Source organism: Somniosus microcephalus, chromosome 4, assembly GCF_052327205.1.
Source record: "Somniosus microcephalus isolate GS21.2 chromosome 4, FLI_Smic_1.0, whole genome shotgun sequence".
NCBI lineage: Eukaryota > Metazoa > Chordata > Chondrichthyes > Squaliformes > Somniosidae > Somniosus > Somniosus microcephalus.
Window position 1 is genome coordinate 270,421,666 of NC_140990.1, and position 21,476 is coordinate 270,443,141.

Below are 21,476 nucleotides of genomic sequence, written 5' to 3' on the forward strand. Positions count from 1 at the left end.
ACATTTAATAAACACAGCAAATTCAATTCACATAGCCACAATTGATCCTTCTACCTACAGTACTGAAACCCCGTTTTAAAAAACAAAAATAAACTTTAAAACTTACCTCAGCATTTCTTAAAATAACTTTCCTCCCTTTCCCAAACAAAAATATTGCCTTTCAGAAGCTCCACGATAAAAAATATCTTCCTCTGGAGCAACTGTACTCATGCTTTTTTCATGTGTAAGTTGTAAGGACTTAACCTCACTGAAAGCATGAATGAAACCGGCGAATTTTACTGTGCACGATCTGCCTGTACAGTCGCACGCGTTCTGCCTCTGAACCCCTTCGTTCAGAGGACAGGAAATGCCGGTTTTCCCCGCATGCGCTGTGCATGCTGAAAACCGGCATTTCCTCCGGCCAGACGCGTGAGTACCCCGACCGTACTCGCGCGTTTGGAAGGGAATTACTGGGCCAACATTTTACATGTCAATAAAATGAAAAATTTAACAATTGCACGATTTGCCCCCTCGCATCTGCGACTGAGGGTCCAAGGAGGTGCATTGTGCAAGAGGTCATCGTCGTACGTATCCTCACACTGTTCCCTTTCGGGAACTGTATGAAGTGGTGGAAGGATTTCTGGCCACGTTAACACTCCTTGTGTGACCATAACCATCTTCATACCAGCCATTAGGGTGGTTAGTCCTGTGGCGCGAGGGTTTTACGGGCTCCCACAACCCATCCGAGGGGGGGGGGGGCACCCACACCCGCGGACGCAAGTATCCCGCTGGATGTCCACCCAGAATTTATAGTTGGAGCTCCGACTCCACTTGCCGGGACTGTCTGGAGCGGGGTTCGAAACCCTACTCCTTCTGGCCCAGCGGCGGGGATGCTTACTGCTACGCAAAAGGCCCACTCCGCGCAAAAGATGACACCCTTACGTTTCCTGCACCTTTTCCCTCCCCGTGACTGGAGCCCTATGCTGCCACTTGAAAGACCAAGCTATCATCTGTCCTTTTTGCGGCGCCTTGGACTTCTCATTGCCAATGATGAGCAGGCGCTGCACCTCCACCTCATTGAGGAGATTGCTGAGGTCATCATCAGTTCAATTGTGAGTTCTTTTAATGCCGTGAATTGTGCTCATTCCAGCCATTTCACGTTGCTAACCTGAGTGGGCCTTTGACGTAGCGGTAGCATCCCCGCCACTGGGCCACACGGCGTAGGGTTTCGAACCCCGCTCCAGACAGTCCCGGCAAGTGGAGTCGGAGCTCCGGCTCTAAATTCTGGGTAGACATCCAGTGGGATATTTGCGTCCGTGGGTGGCCCCCCCCCCCCCCCACCTCGTATAGGTTGTGGGAGCCCGTAAAACCCTCCCGCCACAGGACTAACCACCCTAATGGCTGGTACAAAGATGGTTACGGTCACGGAAGGAGCGTTAATCACGGCCAGAAATCCTTCCACCACTTCATACCGTTCCCCAAAGGGAACAGTGTGAAGACACGTACGACGACGACGTTGCTAATTAAATAAATGGAATGAAAAAAATGCTTTCAGGGCTTTTAAAAGTCCTGAAATCGCTTTAATTCTGTTTAAAACTACTTCAGATTCTTCAAAATAATTTAAATGTTTTTAAAAGTTTATAAAAGTTACCAAAAGCTTCTTAAAAATACAAAAAACCTATTGAAAATGCTGCTCTACATGTAAAAATGCTTTGCAGCTTGTGAGAAGCATTGGGGGCGTGTCCTATTAAACTGAGACCTCAAGGGGCGTGTCTCACTTGCACTGCGCGCTCCAGGCTTCGCGCTGGCTGCACTCCTGGGCGGCGTGACGTCAGACGCTGCCCGGGAGTCAACATTTTAAAACAGGAATTCCAGGCGTCCCTGAAGCTCAACGGCCGGCGCGTCGGGTAAGTGCATATCGGGGGCTTGCACGCGCGGCAAGCCCCCGACCCGAATTACTGCCCCATTGTGTTTTAGTTAAATTGGTTGAAGGATTAAATATTAGCCAGGTTACCGGGAGAACTCCCCTGCTCTTCGTCACATAGTGCCATGGGATCTTTTATGCCCACTTGAGAGGGCAGTCAGTTTACCGTCTCATCTGAAAGTTGGCACCTCTGACAGTGCAGCACTCCCTCAGTACTGCAATTAGTGTAGCCCCTTTGGAGTGACAACTCTTCTTCTTGGGCTCCCTCAGAACCGAGGATGACTTGCTTCCACATTAAAAATGAGCTCTCAGGTGCCTGATGAGTCCAATACGGGACCTACACTCTGTCACAGGTGGGGCAGATGGTGGTTGGGAGCGGCGGGTGGGTGGGGTGCTTGGGTTGACTTGCGCTCCTTGTGCTTGGATTCCACTTGCTCCCGGCGAAGAGACTCGAGGTGTTTGGCGCCTTCCCGGATGCTTCTCCTCCACTTCGTGCGGTCTTAGGCCAGGGATTCCCAGGTGTCAGTGGGGATGTTGCATTTTTTCAAGGAGGCTTTGAGGGTGTCCTTGAAGCGTTTCGTCTGCCCACCTGGGGCTCTCTTGCCGTGTCGGAGCTCCGAGTAGAGCGCTTGTTTTGGGAGTCTCATATCGAGCATGCGGACGATGTGACCCGTCCATCGGAGCTGATCGAACGTGGTCAAAGCTTCGATGCTGGGGATGTTGGCCTGAGCGAGAACACTGACGTTGGTGCGCCTATCCTGCCAATGGATTTGCAGGATCTTGCGGAGGCAGCGTTGGTGGTACCTCTCCAGTGCTTTGTGGTGCCTGCTGTACATGGTCCATGTCTCTGAGGCATACAGCAGGGCGGGTATCACTGCTGCTCTGTAGACCATGAGCTTAGTGTCGGGTCTGAGGTCCTGGTCTTCAAACACTCTCTTCCTCAGGCGACCGAAGGCTGCACTGGCACACTGAAGGCGGTGTTGGACTTCGTCATTGACATCTGCCCTTGTTGACAGTAGGGTCCCAAGGTATGGGAAATGGTCCATCCACGTTGTCCAAGGCCTTGTCGTTGATTTTGATAATCGGGGGGCAGTACAGTGTGGCGGGGGCAGATTGGTAGAGGACCTTTGTCTTACGGATGTTTAGTGTAAGGCCCATACTCTCGTAGGCGTCAGTGAAGGTGTTGACGATGGTTTGAAGTTCGACCTCCGAGTGAGTGGAGACGCAAGCGTTGTCTGCATATTGTAATTCGACGACAGAGGATGTTACTTCGAAGTAACAACTACTTTTAAGCTTGTATGCATTTCCAGGCTCTGACCACTCTGTGGCACTGCAGAATGACATTTTTTCCCCCAACTGCGGAAAATTTTTGAAAGTGATTCTTTTAATATTTTTTCAATAATGATGCCTTTATTGTATCCCCCTTCAGGTATATTTCCCCTGTTGGACAACTCTCCTCCTGGTCAACATGCTTTACAGTCTGACGTTTAAAGTTTTGACTCCTGCTAAGAGCCTGAGTCACTCCGTGCCCTCCAGCTATTCTCTGCCTCTCTTGAACCCCAGCTGACTTTCCAGCCCAACCGTGTGGCTGCCTCCTACCCTGTTGCGTCCAGCCCTTTGTCAACAGCTATTTAGATCACACAGATAAGGTTATAATTGATTGTGGACAGCTCAGTCAGTGGTGGGACAGCTCAGTCAGTGGTGGGACAGCTCAGTCAGTGGTGGGACAGCTCAGTCAGTGGTGGGACAGCTCAGTCAGCGGTGGTACCACTGAGTCACTCTCAGCAGTAGACATGAAGTTCTTGCCCAGAATACATTCTGTGTCCTTGCTTCCCTCAGAGATTCCTCCAAGTGATGTTTAACAAGGAGGAGTACTGATTTATCAGTTGAGGGGAGTGCAGTAGGTAGCGATCAGTAGGTTTTGTTGACCTTGTTTAACCTGAAGCCATGAGACTCCATGGGATCCAGAGTCAATGTCGAGGACTCGCAAGGCCCCTCCCACCCGACTGTATACCACTATGCCTCCACCTTTGGTAGGTCTATCCTGCTGATAGGACAGGACATACCCAGGGATGATGATGGAGCAGGCTAGGATGCTAGCTGATAGATATGAATGTGAGTATAAATTTGTTAAGCTCCTACTTGATTAGTCTCTGGGACAGTTCTCCCAATTTGGGCACCAGTCCCAGTGAGGAGGACTTTGCAGGGTCAACTGGAATGAGATTGATTTGGTCATATTCTGATACAAAGTTTTGACCTTTGTTAGTAGAGCCATCTGATTTATTAAACATTTATGTCTCAGAAGTGGCTCAAATCACTTCCCAAACAATGAATTACTTTTGAAATGGAGTGACTGCTGTTATATAGATAAACACAGCATTGTACAACCCTGCACTGCACGTCATGCAGGGCTGCATACTGACGATTGCTGAGGAGAAGGAGAAGGGCTCGAGGGTTACAATCCATGAGTCACTGAAGGTCCAGGAGCAGTACTGTGAGACCATTGTAAAAGTGATAAGACATTAGGAAGTATTACCAGGACAATTAAATATAGAACAAGAAATACTATACCTGCTTTGTATAAGACCTTGTGCAGGCCACATATAGAATACTGTGTCCAGTTTTGGTCATATCACATGGTGGTAAATTAAAATATAGTTCAGAGCAGGGCCACTAGAATACTACCTCATTCAAGGCCCTCAGCTACCAGGTCAGACATAAGAACATAAGAAATAGGAGCAGCAGTAGGCCATTTGGCCCTTCGAGCCTGCTCCGCCATTCAATAAGATCATGGCTGATCTTCTACCTCAACTCCACTTTCCTGTACTATCCCCATATTCCTTGATTCCCTTAATATTCAAAAATCTATCGATTTCTGTCTTGAATATACTCAACGACTGAGCCTCCACAGCCCTCCAGGTTAGAGAATTCCAAAGATTCACCACCCTCTGGGTGAAGAAATTTCTCCTCATCTCAGTCCAAATGACCAACCCCTTATTTTGAGACTGTGACCCCTGGTTCTAGACTCCCCAGCCAGGGGAAACATCCTCCCTGCATTTACCCTGTCAAGCCCTGTAAGAACCTTGTACCAAAGTGGATAACTTCATATTTCTCCACATTATATTCCATTTGCCTTGTTCTTGCCCACTCTATATCCCCTTGAAGCCTCCTTGCATCCTTCTTACAACTTACATTCCCACCAGCTTTGTATCATCAGCAAACTTGGATATATTACATTTGGTCCCCTCATCCAAATCATTGATGTAGATTGTGAATAGCTGAGGCCCAAGCACTGACCCTTGCGGTACCCCACTAGTTACAGCCTGCCAACCTGAAAATGACCCGTTTATTCTTACTCTCTGTTTTCTGTCCGTTAACCAATCCTCAATCCTTGCTAGTATATTACCCCCAATCCCATGAGCTCTAATTTTGTTTAATAACCTCTTATGTGGTACCTTATTGAATGCCTTCTGAAAATCCAAATACACCACATCCACTGGTTCCCCCTTATCTATTCTGCTAGTTACAACCTCAAAAAACTCTAACAGATTCGTCAAACATGATTTCCCTTTCATAAATCCGTGTTGACTCTGCCTAATCCTATTATTATTTTCTAAATGCCCTGTTACCATGTCCTTAATAATAGATTCTAGCATTTTCCCTACTACTGATGTCAGGCTAACTGGTCTGTAGTTCCCCGTTTTCTCTCTCTATCTCTCTCAAATAGTGGGGTGACATTTGCTACCTTCCAATCTGCGGGAACCGTTCTAGAATCTAATACTAATTTCTTTCTGTTCCTCATTCTCGCTAGCTCCTTGGTTCTCCACTATTTCCGGGAAGTTTTTTGCACCTTCTTCTGTGAAGGCAGACACAAAGTAATTGTTTAATTTCTCTGCTATTTCCTTATTCCCCATTATAATTTCTCCTGTCTGAGCCTGTAAGAGACCCACATTTACTTTTGCTAATCTTTTCTTTTTTACAATACCTATAGAAGCTTTTACAGTCTATTTTTATGTCTCTCGCTAGTTTACTCTCATATTCTATTTTCCCTTTCTTTATCAATTTCTTGGTCCTCCTTTGCTGAATTCTAAAATCTTCCCAAACCTCAGGCTTACTATTTTTGGCAACATTATAAACCTCTTCCTTTGATCTAATACTATCTTTAACTTCTCTTGTTAGCCACGGTTGGACCACTTTTCCTGTGAGGTTTTTGTGCCTTAAAGGAATGTATATTGTAAATTATGTATTAATTCTTTAAATGCTAGCCATTGCTCGTCTATTGTCATACCTTTTAATGTAGTTTCCCAATCTACCTTAGCCAACCCACCCCCCATAGCGATGTAGTTTGCTTTGTTTAGATTTAAGACCCTAGTATTGGATTTAACTAAATCATTTTCAAACTTAATATAAAATTCTACCACTTATGGTCACTCTTCCCTAAAGGCCCCTTTACTATAAGGTTATTAATTAACCCTTTCTCATTGCACAATACTAGATCTAAAATAGCCTGTTCCCTAGTTGGTTCTTCAACATACTGATCTAGAAAACTATCTTGCATTCATTCCATGAATTTGTCCTCCACAGTATTACTGCAAATTTGGTTTGCCCAGTCTATATGTAGGTTAAAGTCCACCATGATTACTGTATTACCCTTGTTACATGTGCCTCCAATTTCCTGATTTATACTCTGCCCTACATTATAACTACTGTTTGGGGGCCTATAAACAACTCCCACCAATGTTTTCTGCCCCTTGCTGTTTCGTAGCTCCAACCAAACTGATTTTACTTCTTGATTTTCAGGGCTAAGATCCTTTCTCTCTACAGTCTTTATCTCATCCTTTATTATCAGGGCCACCCTCTTCCTTTTCCATTTTGCCTATCTCAAAGACAAAGAGAGCTGTGGCTTTTTTAGTTTGGAAAAGTGTATACTTTAAAGAGATATGATTGAAGTCTTTAAAATAATCAGACTCAATACAAGTGGATTTGCTATTTGAGCTGGATAGGTTAGGGATGACCAGGGGACATATGTATAAGTTATGACAACATCAAACTAGGTTCGCTGGTCGGAAGTACTTCTTTTCACAGAGAGTCATCGAGCTCTGGAATAAGTTACTGGCTCATGCACTGAGTGTGGATTTGCTTCAAGCATTCAAAAGGGAGCTGGATGAATTCCTGACAGTGCCAAACACATCTATATATAGAATGTAAATGGGTCTTTGTGGGATGTGTCACCCAATCACCATGATCTCCAGGAGCTTGCTTGGTCACCTTCAGGGGTCGGAGAGGAGTTTCTGTTTTTTCCCCCTAAATTGTCTAAAGCCCTTCTCTCTCTCTTTTTATGTCTCAAGAGATTGCATGGCTATGGTGGGGTGGGGTGGGGGTGGTGCGATGATGATATGCACAAGTCACACCATGCCAAACTGGGACAGGCTCAATGGACCAGATGGTCTTTTCCTGTCCATTTGTTTTAATGCTTATATGCTTTTAAGTCTGAATTCTCAAAGTGTTTCAGTGGAGCAGTATAACCTATATGTATATTATAGGAATATTATGAACCTTCTGTATAACTGAAGACATATTATACTTTATTTTATAGTATCAGGAAATTATTAACAGCAGTTGTTTCCCTGTTTCCAACAGAATCTGTTCAGGATTCAGCAGAGACAAGTACCTGCAGTTTAAATGATAGTCACCTGGAGAATGGAAGTTCTGGTGTGTCTGGAGAGGAGAATGCCTGTTCAGGTAAGGTGTTCTGCAGTTTAATTGGCAAACAAGTTTTTATATAGAATCTTACCTAATAGCAGTTGTGGTTTTGACTTGACATCAGCTTCTGCATAGAAATTTGCTGTATTTACATAAACATAACATAAGAAATAGGAGCCTGCTCCGCCATTCAATAAGATCATGGCTGATCTTCTACCTCAACTCCACTTTCCTGCACTATCCCCATATCCCTTGATTCCCTTAATATCCAAAAATCTATCGAACTTTGTCTTGAATATGCTCAACGACTGAGCCTCCATGGCCCTCTGGGGTAGAGAATTCCAAAAATTCACCACCCTCTGAGTGAAGAAATTTCTTCTCATCTCAGTCCTAAATGGCCGACCCCTTATTCTGAGACTGTGACCCCTGGTTCTAGACTCCCCAGCCAGGAGAAACATCCTCCCTGCTTCTACCCTGTCAAGCCCTGTAAGGATGTTGTATGTTTTAATGAGATCACCTCTCATTCTTCTAAACTCTAGAGAATATAGCCTTAGACTACTCAATCTCTCCTCATAGGACAATCCCCCATCCCAGGAATCAGCCTGGTGAACCTTCGTTGCACTCCCTCTATGGCAAGTATATCCTTCCTTAGGTAAGGAGACCAAAACTACACAATACTCCAGGTGTGGTCTCACCAGGACCCTATATAATTGCAGTAAGACGTCTTTACTCTTATACTCAAATCCTCTTGTAATAAAGGCCAACATACCATTTGCTTTCCTAATTGCTTGCTGTACCTGCGTGTTAACTTTCAGTGATTCGTGTACAAGGACACCCAGATCATTCTGAACACCAACATTTCCCAATCTCTCACCATTTAAAAAATACTCTGCTTTTCTGTTTTTCCTACCAAAGTGGATAACTTCACATTGGATTGGAAAGAGTGGGAAGAGGGGGAAGGCGTTGCTGCTTTTTGCCTACACTACTTGCAGTGCTTTGTGTTACAGGTAGATATATAATTTCAGTACCCATAACTTAATCTAGATCAAGTAAGTAGTCAAGAAACTACACTGATAACTAAGTTACCTAATTACAAATTTAATTACATTTAATTAAATAAAACAAGATCATATAGGGATGGTAGTGCAGGTGGTGTGCCACAACTGCAGCATGTGGGAGTTTGTGGAGAGCATTGTGATCCCGGACAACCACGTTTGCAATAAGTGCCTGCATCTTGAGGAACTTCAGCTCAGAGTTTTTGAGCTGGAGTCTGAGGTGCAGACATTTCAGGCATCAGGGATGGGGAGAGTTACCTGGACACTTTGATCCAGGAGGCAGTCACACCCCTTAGGCTAGGTAGTGGTACAGGTCTGGTTAGTGGTCAGGGACAGGAGGGTGTGACTGCAACTCAGGCAGGTAAGGGGACCCCAGGTGCAGTGTTGGAGGAGCCTCAGCCTTTGCCCTTGTCCAACAGGTATGAGGTTCTTGCTACCTGTGTGGATGAGGGAAAAGCCTGCAGGATGGATGAGCAGGCTGACCATGGCACCATGGTGCAGGAGGCCATTCAAGTGGGGGGAGTGAAAGTGAATATAGTTGTGGTAGGGGACAGTATAGTCAGGGGGATAGATACTGTTCTCTGTAGCCGCGACCAAGAGTTCCAAAGGTTGTGTTGCCTGCCCGGTGCCAGGATTAAAGACATCTCCTGGAGGAAAAGTTGGAGTGGGAGGGGGAGGATCCAATTGTCGTGGTCCATGTAGGAACCAACGACATAGGTAAAACTAGGAATGAGGTTCTGCTGAGGGAGTTTGAGGAACTTGGATCCAAATTAAAAAGCAGAAACTCAAAGGTGATAATCTCTGGATTGTTACCTGAGCCACGTGAAAATTGGCATAGGGACAAACAGATTAGAGGTTTAAATGCGTGGCAAAAATAGTGGTGTGGGAGGAAGGGGTTTCAATTCATGGGGTACTGGCACCAGTACTGGGGAAAGAGGGAGCTGTTCCGTTGGGACGGGCTCCACTTAGACCAGTGTCCTGGTGAACCGAATAACTAGGGCAGTAGACAGGGCTTTAAACTAATGAAGGGTGGGTGGGAGGATTCAGGAAAGAGTAACTCAAGAGAAGTACTGGGCTTACGGAGCACAGCCGGCACTCGGTGGGGGGGGGGGGGCTGAAGAGGAGGCCGGGGATGGCAACGTGGGCTCGTGCTGGCAGGCGGCCAGCAACAAAAATGGCCACCCGGCACCTTCCCTTTAATTAGTGCCACTCCGGTCACTATGACCCCGTTGGACATAGCATCTGGTGATAAGTCAGGGGGTGCTACCGAAGATTGTGGCCGGGGCACGAGCGGGGCCCTGGGCATGGCGATGACATCATTGCCGGCAGCGCAGCGCCGCAGGGCACTAAAGGTTACCGCCACCGCTAACCTCCCGCTGAATTTCGCAGGAGGCGTTGGCGGCGCTGCACCCAGGTACTAGTTGCTTTGTGCTCCGTTAGCACCCTCTTAGGGCACTAACGGGAGGCGCAAAGCAACCGAATTTTTAGGCTTAAGGCTTGTAGCAAAAATAATGTTTACTGGCTTCAGGGCCTTCTGGCCTCTGTTCAAAAATAACCTCCACCTCTTCTGCCTGTCCTGCTATTTCTGAAAAAGGGACGTACAATTTTTTCCAGCCTCCAGAACTTTGTTGTCTTCCCCTATCTGATCAGGGAGGGGTAACTAGGCGCAGGACATAAAGGGGGAAAAATTGGGTGGCACCCATTTTGGGGCGCCAACATTAGCACCCTGTAAAAGTTAGCGCCCCCCCCCCCCCGCCGTAAATTCAGTAGTAGCGCCCCAAGCAGGAGGTGGGCGTTGCTGGAAAGCACTCCACCTCCTGCTTGGGGCACTGCTACTGAATGTCGCGGCGCTACATGCAGCAGTGTCACGTCATTGCAGGCCCCCTCCCCTAATTAAAGGGGAGGGTCCTGGTGCTGTGCGCACCGTAGCCCTGCTGGACCACCGGGGAGCGGGGTGCCGTGAAAACAGCCCTGCACGCAAGAGGAGTGCCGGGCTGAGCGATCGCGGCCGGCACCCTGCATAAAAACATGAAAGGGGGCAGATGCTGGCAGTCGGCCAAAATAAAAATGGCCGCCCGACATCTGTCCTTTAAGTAGCGCCGCCGCCACTGCAAAAACGCACTCTGATCCTGTCAGACATATCGATGACGTCATTGCCGGCGGCGCGGGGCGCTACCGGCTACCGCCGCCGCCCTTTGTTTCTATGCTTTTCACCTGGGAATTGACTGGTCCCCAGCACAAAGGAGAGGAGAATCAGTATTGTGTTGTATGGAGTATTTGATCATCTCGGATTACGTTTCACTATGTAACCTTCAATCCCAATCCTGCCCAGATATAGATACAGCTTTTATTTTTAAAAAGGGTCGACAGATTGTAGATGTTTCTTTCTCTGGCCTGTGAAAGGAGTGAGATTATAATGTCAGTTCAACCCTGGTCACTTGCTTTCCACAGCTGACATTTACTTGGTGCCAGCCGCACAGGAATCATTGGAGCTGATCTTCCTCCCACCACTCTGGCAGCTTTCTTATGTTCATATGATGACTGATCATAGTCACACTTAAAGATTAAAGAGTGTCATTTAATTTATGGAAAGATAATCTGTAAAGCTTTGACCTGTATAGACTGCTTTTGCTGGAAGACTGTTGCACAGACTGAGAAAAAAACTTCCCAATGACATGAAACACACTGGAATGGTTTATGGACTACATTGTGTTGTTCACATGTAAATCACTCAGTCTTATGAACATCAAATAGGAAAGTGCAGGAGCCAAAGCATACTACTAACCTTTGACACAGGGGCCTAGAGATATGTTCACAAAATGAAAGGACTTCTGATTCCTGTTGTGCTACTAAAGCATAAGTGCTGTCGTCCGATCGAGCCCTGCCACTAGGCTGCCATTGAGCAATAGTCAGGGCAGAATGGACGTATGCTTTTGAATACGCTCAGTGAAACATCCTAAAACTATGCATTTCTATGAACAGAAAAGTTGCACTGAGAATTACTCTGGCATAAACCTTGGTATTTACATTCTACAATGACTACATGAATAGCAAGGGCAACTGTATAGTATCAAAACCACATTTTAGTGAGGAACTAAGCATACTGGATTCTGGGGGGGGAAATTTGGTTGGTCTGTGCCTCCTAATGGGGTGCAAAGCAACTAGCGCCCGGGCGTGGCAATGTTTGCGTCGCTCACGAAATTGACCAGACATTTTGCGGCGGCGCTAAACACTACCGCCACGATCTCTTGCGCCGGCAGATCGTGACGTCAGTCGAGTGCGCAGCACCCCGGACCGGATATTGAGTGGCGCCCCCTGCCTTACCGCCTGCCGCTAGCAACGACAGGTTGAGGGGAGCGTTTTGCAGTCAGGAAAGGAATGGGGGAACGCTATTTAAAGGCGGCTGCTTCCTGCCTTTTTTTGTCGGCGACATTTATGCACCACGCATTCTGAAAGAGAGAGACGTCTGGAGAGATTCAATGCTGTGTGAAGGAGTTTTGGGTACTGAGCAGCACTTTGCAGGTTCATTTTGATTTGACCTTCCTTGCATTGACTAGAAGAGACTGTGGGGGTGAAGCTCGTGATGTCAGTCAGCAATGGAACACCGACACACTGGCGCCGGCCAGTTCTTAAAAAGGAGGGTCGATCTTGCTCATTGCAGCCTTGAATCTCAGCCTGGAGAGACCTGTACATCAAATCTGCTGGAAAGAGCTCAGAGTGCAGCCCCCATAGTCTCTTCTAAATCGATGCAAGGAAGGTCAAATCAAAATGAACTTGCAAAGTGCTGCTCAGTACCCAAAACTTCTTCACACAGCGTTGAATCTCTCCAGAAGTGTCTCTCAATGCGTGGTGCAAAATTGTCGCCGACAAAAAAAGGCAGGAAGCGGTCACCTTTAAATAGCGCTCCCCCAGTCCCTTCCCGACTGCAAAACGTTCCCCTCAACCTGTCGTTGCTAGCGGCAGGCGGAAAGGCAGGGGGCGCCACTCAATATCCGGTCTGGGGCGCTACCGGGGCGTAGCACGCTCGACTGATGTCACGATCTGCGGGTGGTAGTGTTTAGCGCCGCCACAAAATGTCTGGTCAATTTCGCGAGTGGCGCAAGCATCTCCGCGCCCGGGCGCTAGTTGCTTTGCGCCTCTTAGGGCGCTAACGGGAGGCGCAAAGCAACCAAATTTTCCCCCCCTAATCAGTTTATAATTGATAAACTGGTGGATTCAAGACCATAATATAATCTCAGGCTGGTTGTAAATTGCTAAAGCTTCACTTTTGCATTTCATGACATCATCTGAATCTGCATGTGTAAAATAAGAGTATAGTTGTGTATTAGTGGAAATGCCCATGATAAGATTACTGATATATTCAGTAATGTCAGTCATGGATAACTGTCATTGTAAACTAATATTTCATCATGTATAAAATCATCAGGTGCACTTCATTCAATCATTTCTTCTTCACAACTGCCACTCCTTCACTCTTGTTGCAACTGGGCGTCTCTAACACTCCCAAATTTCATTATTGCTCAGGTGCTGGAATAGCCTCATCTGTTTTCATGTTCACAAGAGCAGAGCTGTGAAAGAGGTGCGTTGGTAGTGAATGGAAAACAAAGGACTGGGATTGTAGTTAGCATGGAGTGGGCATGAGGTGGTTTCTGAAGCAAAGACATGCTAGTAGGCAAGTCAGAAGTGGAGACATTGGATGAGCAAATAGGAGAATGGCGGGGGGGATTTCAGAGGCATGGAATAGAGTGAGGAGTGTGGGAATTAAGGAGCGAGTATGGGTATTGGAGATATAGAGTAGGGAAAAGGTGAGGCTTCAGAGAGGAAAATTGCTTCTGTGCATTCCACATTATTTTCAAAACTGAGCAGTCATAATCCTTTTTATTTTTGTAGCTGTTGCACACCTGTCAAGTTAAACATTGCCCTATAAAGTGCATTAGGCCATGACAAACATTAAGTAATTGGTGTCATTTTACAAAGGGTTCTCTGAGCAGGGAGCCTTACTTGCCAGAAGCACATATCAGGAATTGAGTGCATGCTCCCTATGATTTTCTGTCCATTAAAATTAATTGGCAGAAAACCATGGGGTTTCAATATACACGTAACCGAAGTCCTGCATCCCTGGTACTAATTTGTACTCGTGATAGGTAAAACTCCCAACTGGGAGCCCAGTTTTGAAAAATTATCCCTAAAATCTATAATTTTGTCAGGTTTTTCTCTACTCAGCTATTCCTGAATTATGACACTATGGCCTAGAAATTGGGTTTTGGCGCAGCAACGGCTTTAGCGCCGGAAGTTAGTGCCGGAGCTAAGTCGCGCTGGTCGGGCCAAAAATTCACTACTTCTGCGCCCAAACGGCTGCCGGCGCTGCTGAAAGCTGTTAGCGCCTGAAAACTGGCGCTATGCGCTGAATTTCGGCGCTATTCCGGCGCTGCGGCGCCCGCTGCGGTGCGGCAGGTTCGGGAAGTGCAGGCCTCCTCCTTCCCTTAAGGAGGACCTGCCTGCACCCGGCCGCGGCCCGCGATAATCTTATTAAAAATGAGCCCGGCACCTCGGACAAGTGCCGGGCTTGCTTCTGTTCCGGGGGCGGGGGGGGAAGTCCGGGGAGGGAGCTGCGGCCAGGCGGGCGGCGGGAAAGCGGCCGGCCGCCGCGGGGCCTTTAATGCGCCGGCGCAAACTTGTGCAAGGCACCTCTGCCAGAACGTTGCTTGCGGCTGCCACGGGCGAGGCGGCCGCAAGTCAATTTCCCAGTTCGGGCGGGTTACCATGGCAACCGGGACGCTGCGCACACCGATGACGTCATCGGTGCCGGCGCAGCGCTACCGGTCTACCGCGGCGGAAGGGCCCCAGGCAATTTAGGCGCCGGCGCCAATTGCAGCGCTAGGCCCTCTAACGCCGCAAAATCGGCGCTAAGGGCACTGAATTTCTAGGCCAATAATCCAAACCAAAATTAATTGTCACTTAGAAAAATATGGGTTACTAAATGATAGCCAGCATGGATTTGTTGAAGTAACGGAGAGGGTGGATGAGGGTAGTGCAGTTGATGTGTGTATGGACTTTCAAAAGGCGTTTGATAAAGTACCACATAATAGACTTGTTAGCAAAATTGAAGCCCATGGGACAGTGGCGGCATGGATACAAAATTGGTTAAGAGACAGAAAACCAAGACTAGTGGTGAAAGATTGTTTTTCAGACTGGAGGGTAGAATATAGTAGTGTCCCAGGGGTCGGTATTGTTTTTCAGACTGGAGGGTAGAATATAGTAGTGTCCCAGGGGTCGGTATTGTTTTTCAGACTGGAGGGTAGAATATAGTAGTGTCCCAGGGGTCGATGCTTGCGTCTGCGCTCACTCGGAGGTCGAACTCCAAACCATCGTAAACACCTTCACCGAAGCATACGAGAGCATGGGCCTTACACTAAACATCCGTAAGACAAAGGTCCTTTACCAACCTGCCCCCGCCACACAGTGCTGCCCCCCGATTATCAAAATCCACGACAAGGCCTTGGACAACGTGGACCACTTTCCATACCTCGGGAGCCTACTGTCAACAAGGGCAGACATCGACGACGAAGTCCAACACCGCCTTCAGTGTGCCAGTGCAGCCTTTGGTCACCTGAGGAAGAAAGTGTTTGAAGGCCAGGACCTCAAACCCGGCACTAAGCTCATGGTCTACAGGGCAGCAGTGATACCTGCCCTGCTGTATGCCTCAGAGACATGGACCATGTACAGCAGGCACCTCAAAGCACTGGAGAGGTACCACCAACGCTGCCTCCGCAAGATCCTGCAAATCCATTGGCAGGATAGGCACACCAACGTCAGTGTTCTTGCTCAGGCCAACATCCCCAGCATTGAAGTTCTGACCACGCTCAATCAGCTCCGATGGACGGGTCACATTGTCTGCATGCCTGATACGAGACTCCCAAAACAAGCGCTCTACTCGGAGCTCTGGCACAGCAAGAGAGCCCCAGGTGGGCAGAGGAAATGCTTCAAGGACACCCTCAAAGCCTCCTTGAAAAAGTGTAACATCCCCACCGACACCTGGGAATCCCTGGCCCAAGACCGCACAAGGTGGAGGAGAAGCATCCGGGAAGGCGCCGAACACCTCGAGACTCTTCGCCGGGAACAAGCGGAAGCCAAGCGCAAACAGCGCAAGGAGCGTACGTCAACCCAAGCACCCCACCCACCCGCCCCTTCAACTACCGTCTGCCCCACCTGTGACAGAGTCTGTAGGTCCTGCATTGGACTCATCAGTCACCTGAGAATTCATTTTTAAAGTGGAAGCAAGTCATCCTCGGTTCCGAGGGACTGCCTAAGAAGAGAAGATTAGGACCATTGCTCTTTTTGATATAAATGACCTGAACTTCAGGAGGACATACACTGATGAAATGGGCAGACACTTGTCAAATGCTAAATCTTTAAAAATCACTGATTAGGCCTCAGCTGGTGTATTATGTCCAATTCTGGGCACCACACTTTAGGAAGGATATTTAGGCCTTAGAGTAGTAGTAGGCCAGAGGATTGGGAAATTTTTAGAAACCAGCAAAGGATGACTAAAAAAAAATAAAGAGGGAGAAGATAGATTATGAGAGTTGATATACCTATCAATTCATTCCATGAAAAGCGACGAGTTAAGATAGTAACTATAGGTTTTTATTGGCTAAATAACAGAGCCCACCCTCGTGGGTGATCGGTTCCAACAAGGAAGAATACTAACCAAGCGGTCACCTTTATACCTGGGCAAGCAGGCGGAGCCATGGGCGGAGTCAGCTGAGGTATGCCTAGGTATAACAGCGTGCGTGGCAAGAGGTAACCTTGTGTAGTGATAACAACAGTGATAACAACAGTGTAACAATAGTGAACGGTTGTGAACGATAACAGTGGTTTACCACATTCACCCCTTGTTTAAAATTGAGTCCGGCGGGGTGAAGTGTACTACCAGTTCGTGTATATCAGTCTATCAGGAGGCCTCGTAAGCCTTTCTGATCGGCGCAGCAGCGGCGGCGGTGGTGCAGTATCCGATGTTAATGCTGGTGTCTGCGTGGTCGACGAAGGCTCCTGGGGTTCCGGCATGCCGCCTACAGGAGCTGGATTTGGGGGAGTGGTGGGGGATAACGGTGGTATCTCAGGGGTGCCCGAGGGTGCGAGGTCTCGCAAGGAGACTGTGTCCTCCCGCCCGTCTGGGTATGCCACATAGGCATACTGGGGGTTGGCGTGCAGGAGGTCCACCCTCTCGACCAGGGGGTCCGTTTTATGGGTCCTTACGTGCTTCCGCAGCAGGACGGGCCCCGGATAAGTCAGCCATGTTGGTAGCGAGGTTCCCGTAGTCGACTTCCTGGGGAAAACAAACATTCGCTCATGAGGGGTGGCGTTAATGGTGGTACAAAGCAGTGACCGGATGGAATGGAGCGCTGCCGGGAGGACTTCCTGCCAGCGAGAGGTTGGGAGGCCCTTAGACTTTAGGGCTAAGAGGACGGCCTTTCAAACTGTCGCGTTCTCTCTTTCCACCTGGCCGTTCCCCCGGGTGTTGTAGCTGGTGGTCCTGCTCGCAGCAATACCTCTCGCGAGCAGAAACTGGCGAAGTTCCTCGCTCATGAAGGATGAGCCCCGGTTGCTAGTTCCAACAAGGAAGAATACTAGCCAAGCGGTCACCTTTATACCTGGGCAAGCAGGCGGAGCCATGGGCGGAGTCAGCTGAGGTATGCCTAGGTATAACAGCGTGCGTGGCAAGAGGTAACCTTGTGTAGTGATAACAACAGTGTAACAATAGTGAACGGTTGTGAACGATAACAGTGGTTTACCACAAGAGTAAACTAGCAAATAATATAAAAGCATAGAAACATAGAAGATAGGAGCAGGAGTAGGCCATTCGGCCCCTCGAGCCTGCTCCGTCATTCAATGAGATCATGGCTGATCATCCAAATTCAGTACCCTGTCCCTGCCTTCTCCCCATATCCCTTGATCCCTTTAGCCTTAAGAAATATATCTAACTCCTTCTTGAATATATTTAATGAATTGGCCTCAACTGCCTTCTGTGGTAGAGAATTCCACAGGTTTACCACTCTCTGGGTGAAGAAATTCCTCCTCATCTCTGTCCTAAATGGCTTACCCCTTATCTTTAGACTGTGACCCCTGGTTCTGGACTCCCCAGCCATCGGGAACATCCTTCCTGCATCTAGTCTGTCTAGTCCTGTTAGAATTTTATAAGTTTCAATGAGATCTCCTCTCATTCTTCTAAACTCCAGCGAGTATAAGCCCAATCGACCCAATCTCTCCTCATACGTCATTCCTGCCATCCCAGGTATCAGTCTGGTGAATCTTCGCTGCACTCCCTCCATGGCAAGAACATCCTTCCTCAGATAAGACGACCAAAACTGCACACAATACTCAAGGTGTGGTCTCACCAAGGCCCTGTACAACTGCAGCAAGACATCCTTGTTCCTGTACTCGAACCCTCTCGCTAAGAAGGCCAACATACCATTTGCCTTTTAACCGCCTGCTGCACCTGCATAGTGCACAAGGACACCCAGATCTCGTTGCACTTCCCCTTCTCCCAATCTATTGCCGTTCAGATAATAATCTGCCTTCCTATTTTTGCCACCTCGCATTTATCCACATTATACTGCATCTGCCATGCTTCCGCCCAATCACCCAACCTGTCCAAAACATACTGGAGTTTCTCCGCATCCTCCTCACAGCACACACGCCCACCCAGCTTTGTGTTGTCTGCAAACTTGAAGATATTGGCCTAGAAATTCACTATAGCCCCGTTTGGGGCGCCAGCCTCGCCAGGGTGCTAAAAGTAGCGCCCTGGACGCAGTCGCGACCGCTCGCCGGAAATTTAGTTGGCGCGCCCCAGAGGGAAGCGCGGCGCTACTGGAGGCCTGCGGCATGGCGCGCTGCGGTACTGCAGGCCTTCCTCCCCTTCATAAAGGAGAGGGGCCTTGTGCAGCGCAATCGAGGATTGCGAGTGCCGGCAAAAGAGCCCGGCACCGAGGAGAAGTGCCTGGCTCTTGGAACGCAGTCGGGGGGGGCTCAGGAGGCCGGGGACAGCAGCGCGGCGAGGTGCTGGCAGGCGGCCAGCAACAAAAATGGCCGCCCCGCACCTCCTTTAATTAGCGCCTCTAACGCCACAGGTAGGCCCCCCTGAACCGGTCGCACATAGCGTCTGGCGCTAAAGCAGGGGGCGCATCTAAATATCGCGATCGGGGTGTTAGCGGGGCGCTGCGCACACCGATGACGTCATCGGTAGCGGCGCAGCGCTAACGGCTAGCGCCGCCATTAGCGTCCCGCTGAATGTAGTGGGAGGCGTGGCCAGTGGCTTCCGACCCACTTAGCGCCCTCTTAAGGCGCTAACGGGTGGCGCAGCCCACTGAATTTCTAGGCCATTACATCTAGTTCCCTCGTCTAGATCATTTATATATATTGTGAATAGCTAGGGTCCTAGGACCGATCCCTGCGGTACCCCACTAGTCACTGCCTGCCATTCAGAAAAAGACCTGTTTATTCCAACTCTTTGCTTCCTGTCTGCCAACCAGTTCTCTATCCAAGTCAGTACCTTGCCCCCAATCCCATGTGCCTTAAATTTACATGCTAATCTCTTATGCGGGACCTTATCAAAAGCCTTCTGCAAGTCCAAATACACCACATCCACTGGTTCTCCCTTATCTATTCTACCAGTTACATCCTCAATAAATTCCAGTAGATCAGTCAAGCACGATTTACCTTTTGTAAATCCATGTTGACTTTGTCCGATCCTGTCACTGTTTTCCAAGTGCTCTGCTATTACATCTTTTATGATGGACTCTAGCATTTTCCCCACTACCGATGTCAGGCTTACCTGTCTATAATTCCCCGTTTTCTCTCTACCACCTTTTTTGAATAGTGGGGTAACATTAGCTACCCTCCAATCCATGGGAACTGTTCCAGAGTCTATCGAATTCTGGAAGATGACCAGCAATGCATCTACTATTTCTCGGGCCACTTCCTTAAGTACCCTAGGAACAGACAGTAAGATCTTCTATAAGTATATAAAAAGGAAGAGAGTAGCTAAAGTAAACGTTGGTCCCTTAGAGGATGAGACTAGGGAATTAATAATGGGAAACAGGGAAATGGCAGAGACTTTGAACAAATATTTTGTATCGGTCTTCACGTAGAAGACACTAAAAGTTTCCCAATAATAATTGATAATTAAGGGGCTATAGGGAGGAATGAACTTAAAACAATCACTATCACTAGAGAAAAAGTACTAGGCAAACTAATGGGACTAAAGGCCGACAAGTCCCCTGGACCTGATAGCCTGGATCCATGGGTTTTAAAAGAAGTGGCTGCAGAGATAGTGGATGTTGTAATCTACCAAAATTCCCTGGATTCTGGAGAGGTCCCAGCAGATTGGGAAACTGCAAACGTAACTTCCCTATTTAAGAAAGGAGGGAGACAGAAAGCAGGAAACTATAGACCACAGAAAATGCTGGAAAAACTCAGCAGGCCAGGCAACATCCGTGGAGAGAAATGTTGCCTGGCCTGCTGAGTTTTTCCAGCATTTTCTGTTGTTATTTCGGATTTCCAGCATCTGCAGTATTTTGCTATCAAACTATAGACCAGTTAGCCTAACATCTGTCACTGGGAAAATGCTGGAATCCATTATTAAGGAAGTAATAGCAGGACATTTAGAAAATCATAATACAATCAAGCAGAGTCAACATGGTTTTATGAAAGGGAAAAAGTGTTTGACAAATTTACTAGAGTTCTTTGAGGATGTAGCGAGCAGGGTGGATAAAGGGGAACCAGTGGATGTAGTGTATTTGGATTTCCAGAAGGCATTCGATAAGGTGCCGCATAAAAGGTTACTGCACAAGATAAGAGCTCACGGTGTTGGGGGTAATATATTAGATTGGATAGAGGCTTGGCTAACTAACAGAAAACAGAGTTGGAATAAATGGGTCATTTTCAGGTTGGCAAACTGTAACTAGCGGGGTGCCACAGGGATCAGTGCTGGGGCCTCAACTATTTACAATCTGTATTAATGACTTAGATGAAGGAATCGAGTGTACTGTTGCTAAATTTGCTGATGATACAAGGATAGGTGGGAAAGCAAGTTGTGAGGAGTACACTGAGTGCAAAGGGATATAGATAGGTTAAGTGAGTGGGCAAAAATTTGGCAGATGGAGTATAATGTGGGAAAATGTGAGGTTATCCACTTTGGTAGGAAGAGTAAAAAAGCAAAATATTATTTAAATGGAGAGAGACTACAGAATGCTGCAGTTCAGAGGGATCTGGGTGTCCTCGTACATGAAACAGAAAAAGTTAGCATGCAGGTACAGCAAGTAATTAGGAAGGCAAATTAAATATTGGCCTTTATTGCAAGGGGGATGGAGTGTAAAAGTAGGGAAGTCTTGCTACAACTGTACAGGGAGTTGGTGAGACTGCACCTGGAGTACTGCGTACAGTTTTGGTCTCCTTATTTAAGGAAGGATATACTTGCATTGGAGGCAGTTCAGAGAAGGCTCACTAGGTTGATTCCTGAGTTGAAGGGGTGTCTTATGAGGAAAGATTGAGCAGGTTGGGCGTATACTCATTGGAGTTTAGAAGAATGAGAGGTGATCTTATTGAAACATATAAGATTCTGAGGGGTCTTGACAGGGTAGATGCAGGGAGGATGTTTCCCCTCGTGGGGGAATCTAGAACAGTGTCAGAATAAGGGGTCGCCCATTTAAAATGGAGATGAGGAAGAATTTCTTCTCAGAGGGTCGTGAATCTTTGGAATTCTCTACCCCAAAGAGCTGTGGAGGCTGAGTCATTGAATATATTCAAGGCTGAGA

The 21,476-nt window shown here is 47.7% G+C and overlaps 1 protein-coding gene across 3 annotated transcripts in view; it reads left to right on the forward strand.

The window, feature by feature from the left end:
• ifih1 (interferon induced with helicase C domain 1) overlaps nucleotides 1–21,476 on the forward strand; it is a 184,110-nt gene that overhangs the window by 71,498 nt on the left and 91,136 nt on the right. For all 3 annotated transcript variants that reach the window (XM_085986418.1, XM_085986419.1, XM_085986420.1), the window contains one exon: nucleotides 7,544–7,645. In XM_085986418.1, the coding sequence (XP_085842544.1) occupies nucleotides 7,544–7,645 (102 nt within the window). The remainder of the gene's footprint in view (nucleotides 1–7,543; nucleotides 7,646–21,476) is intronic.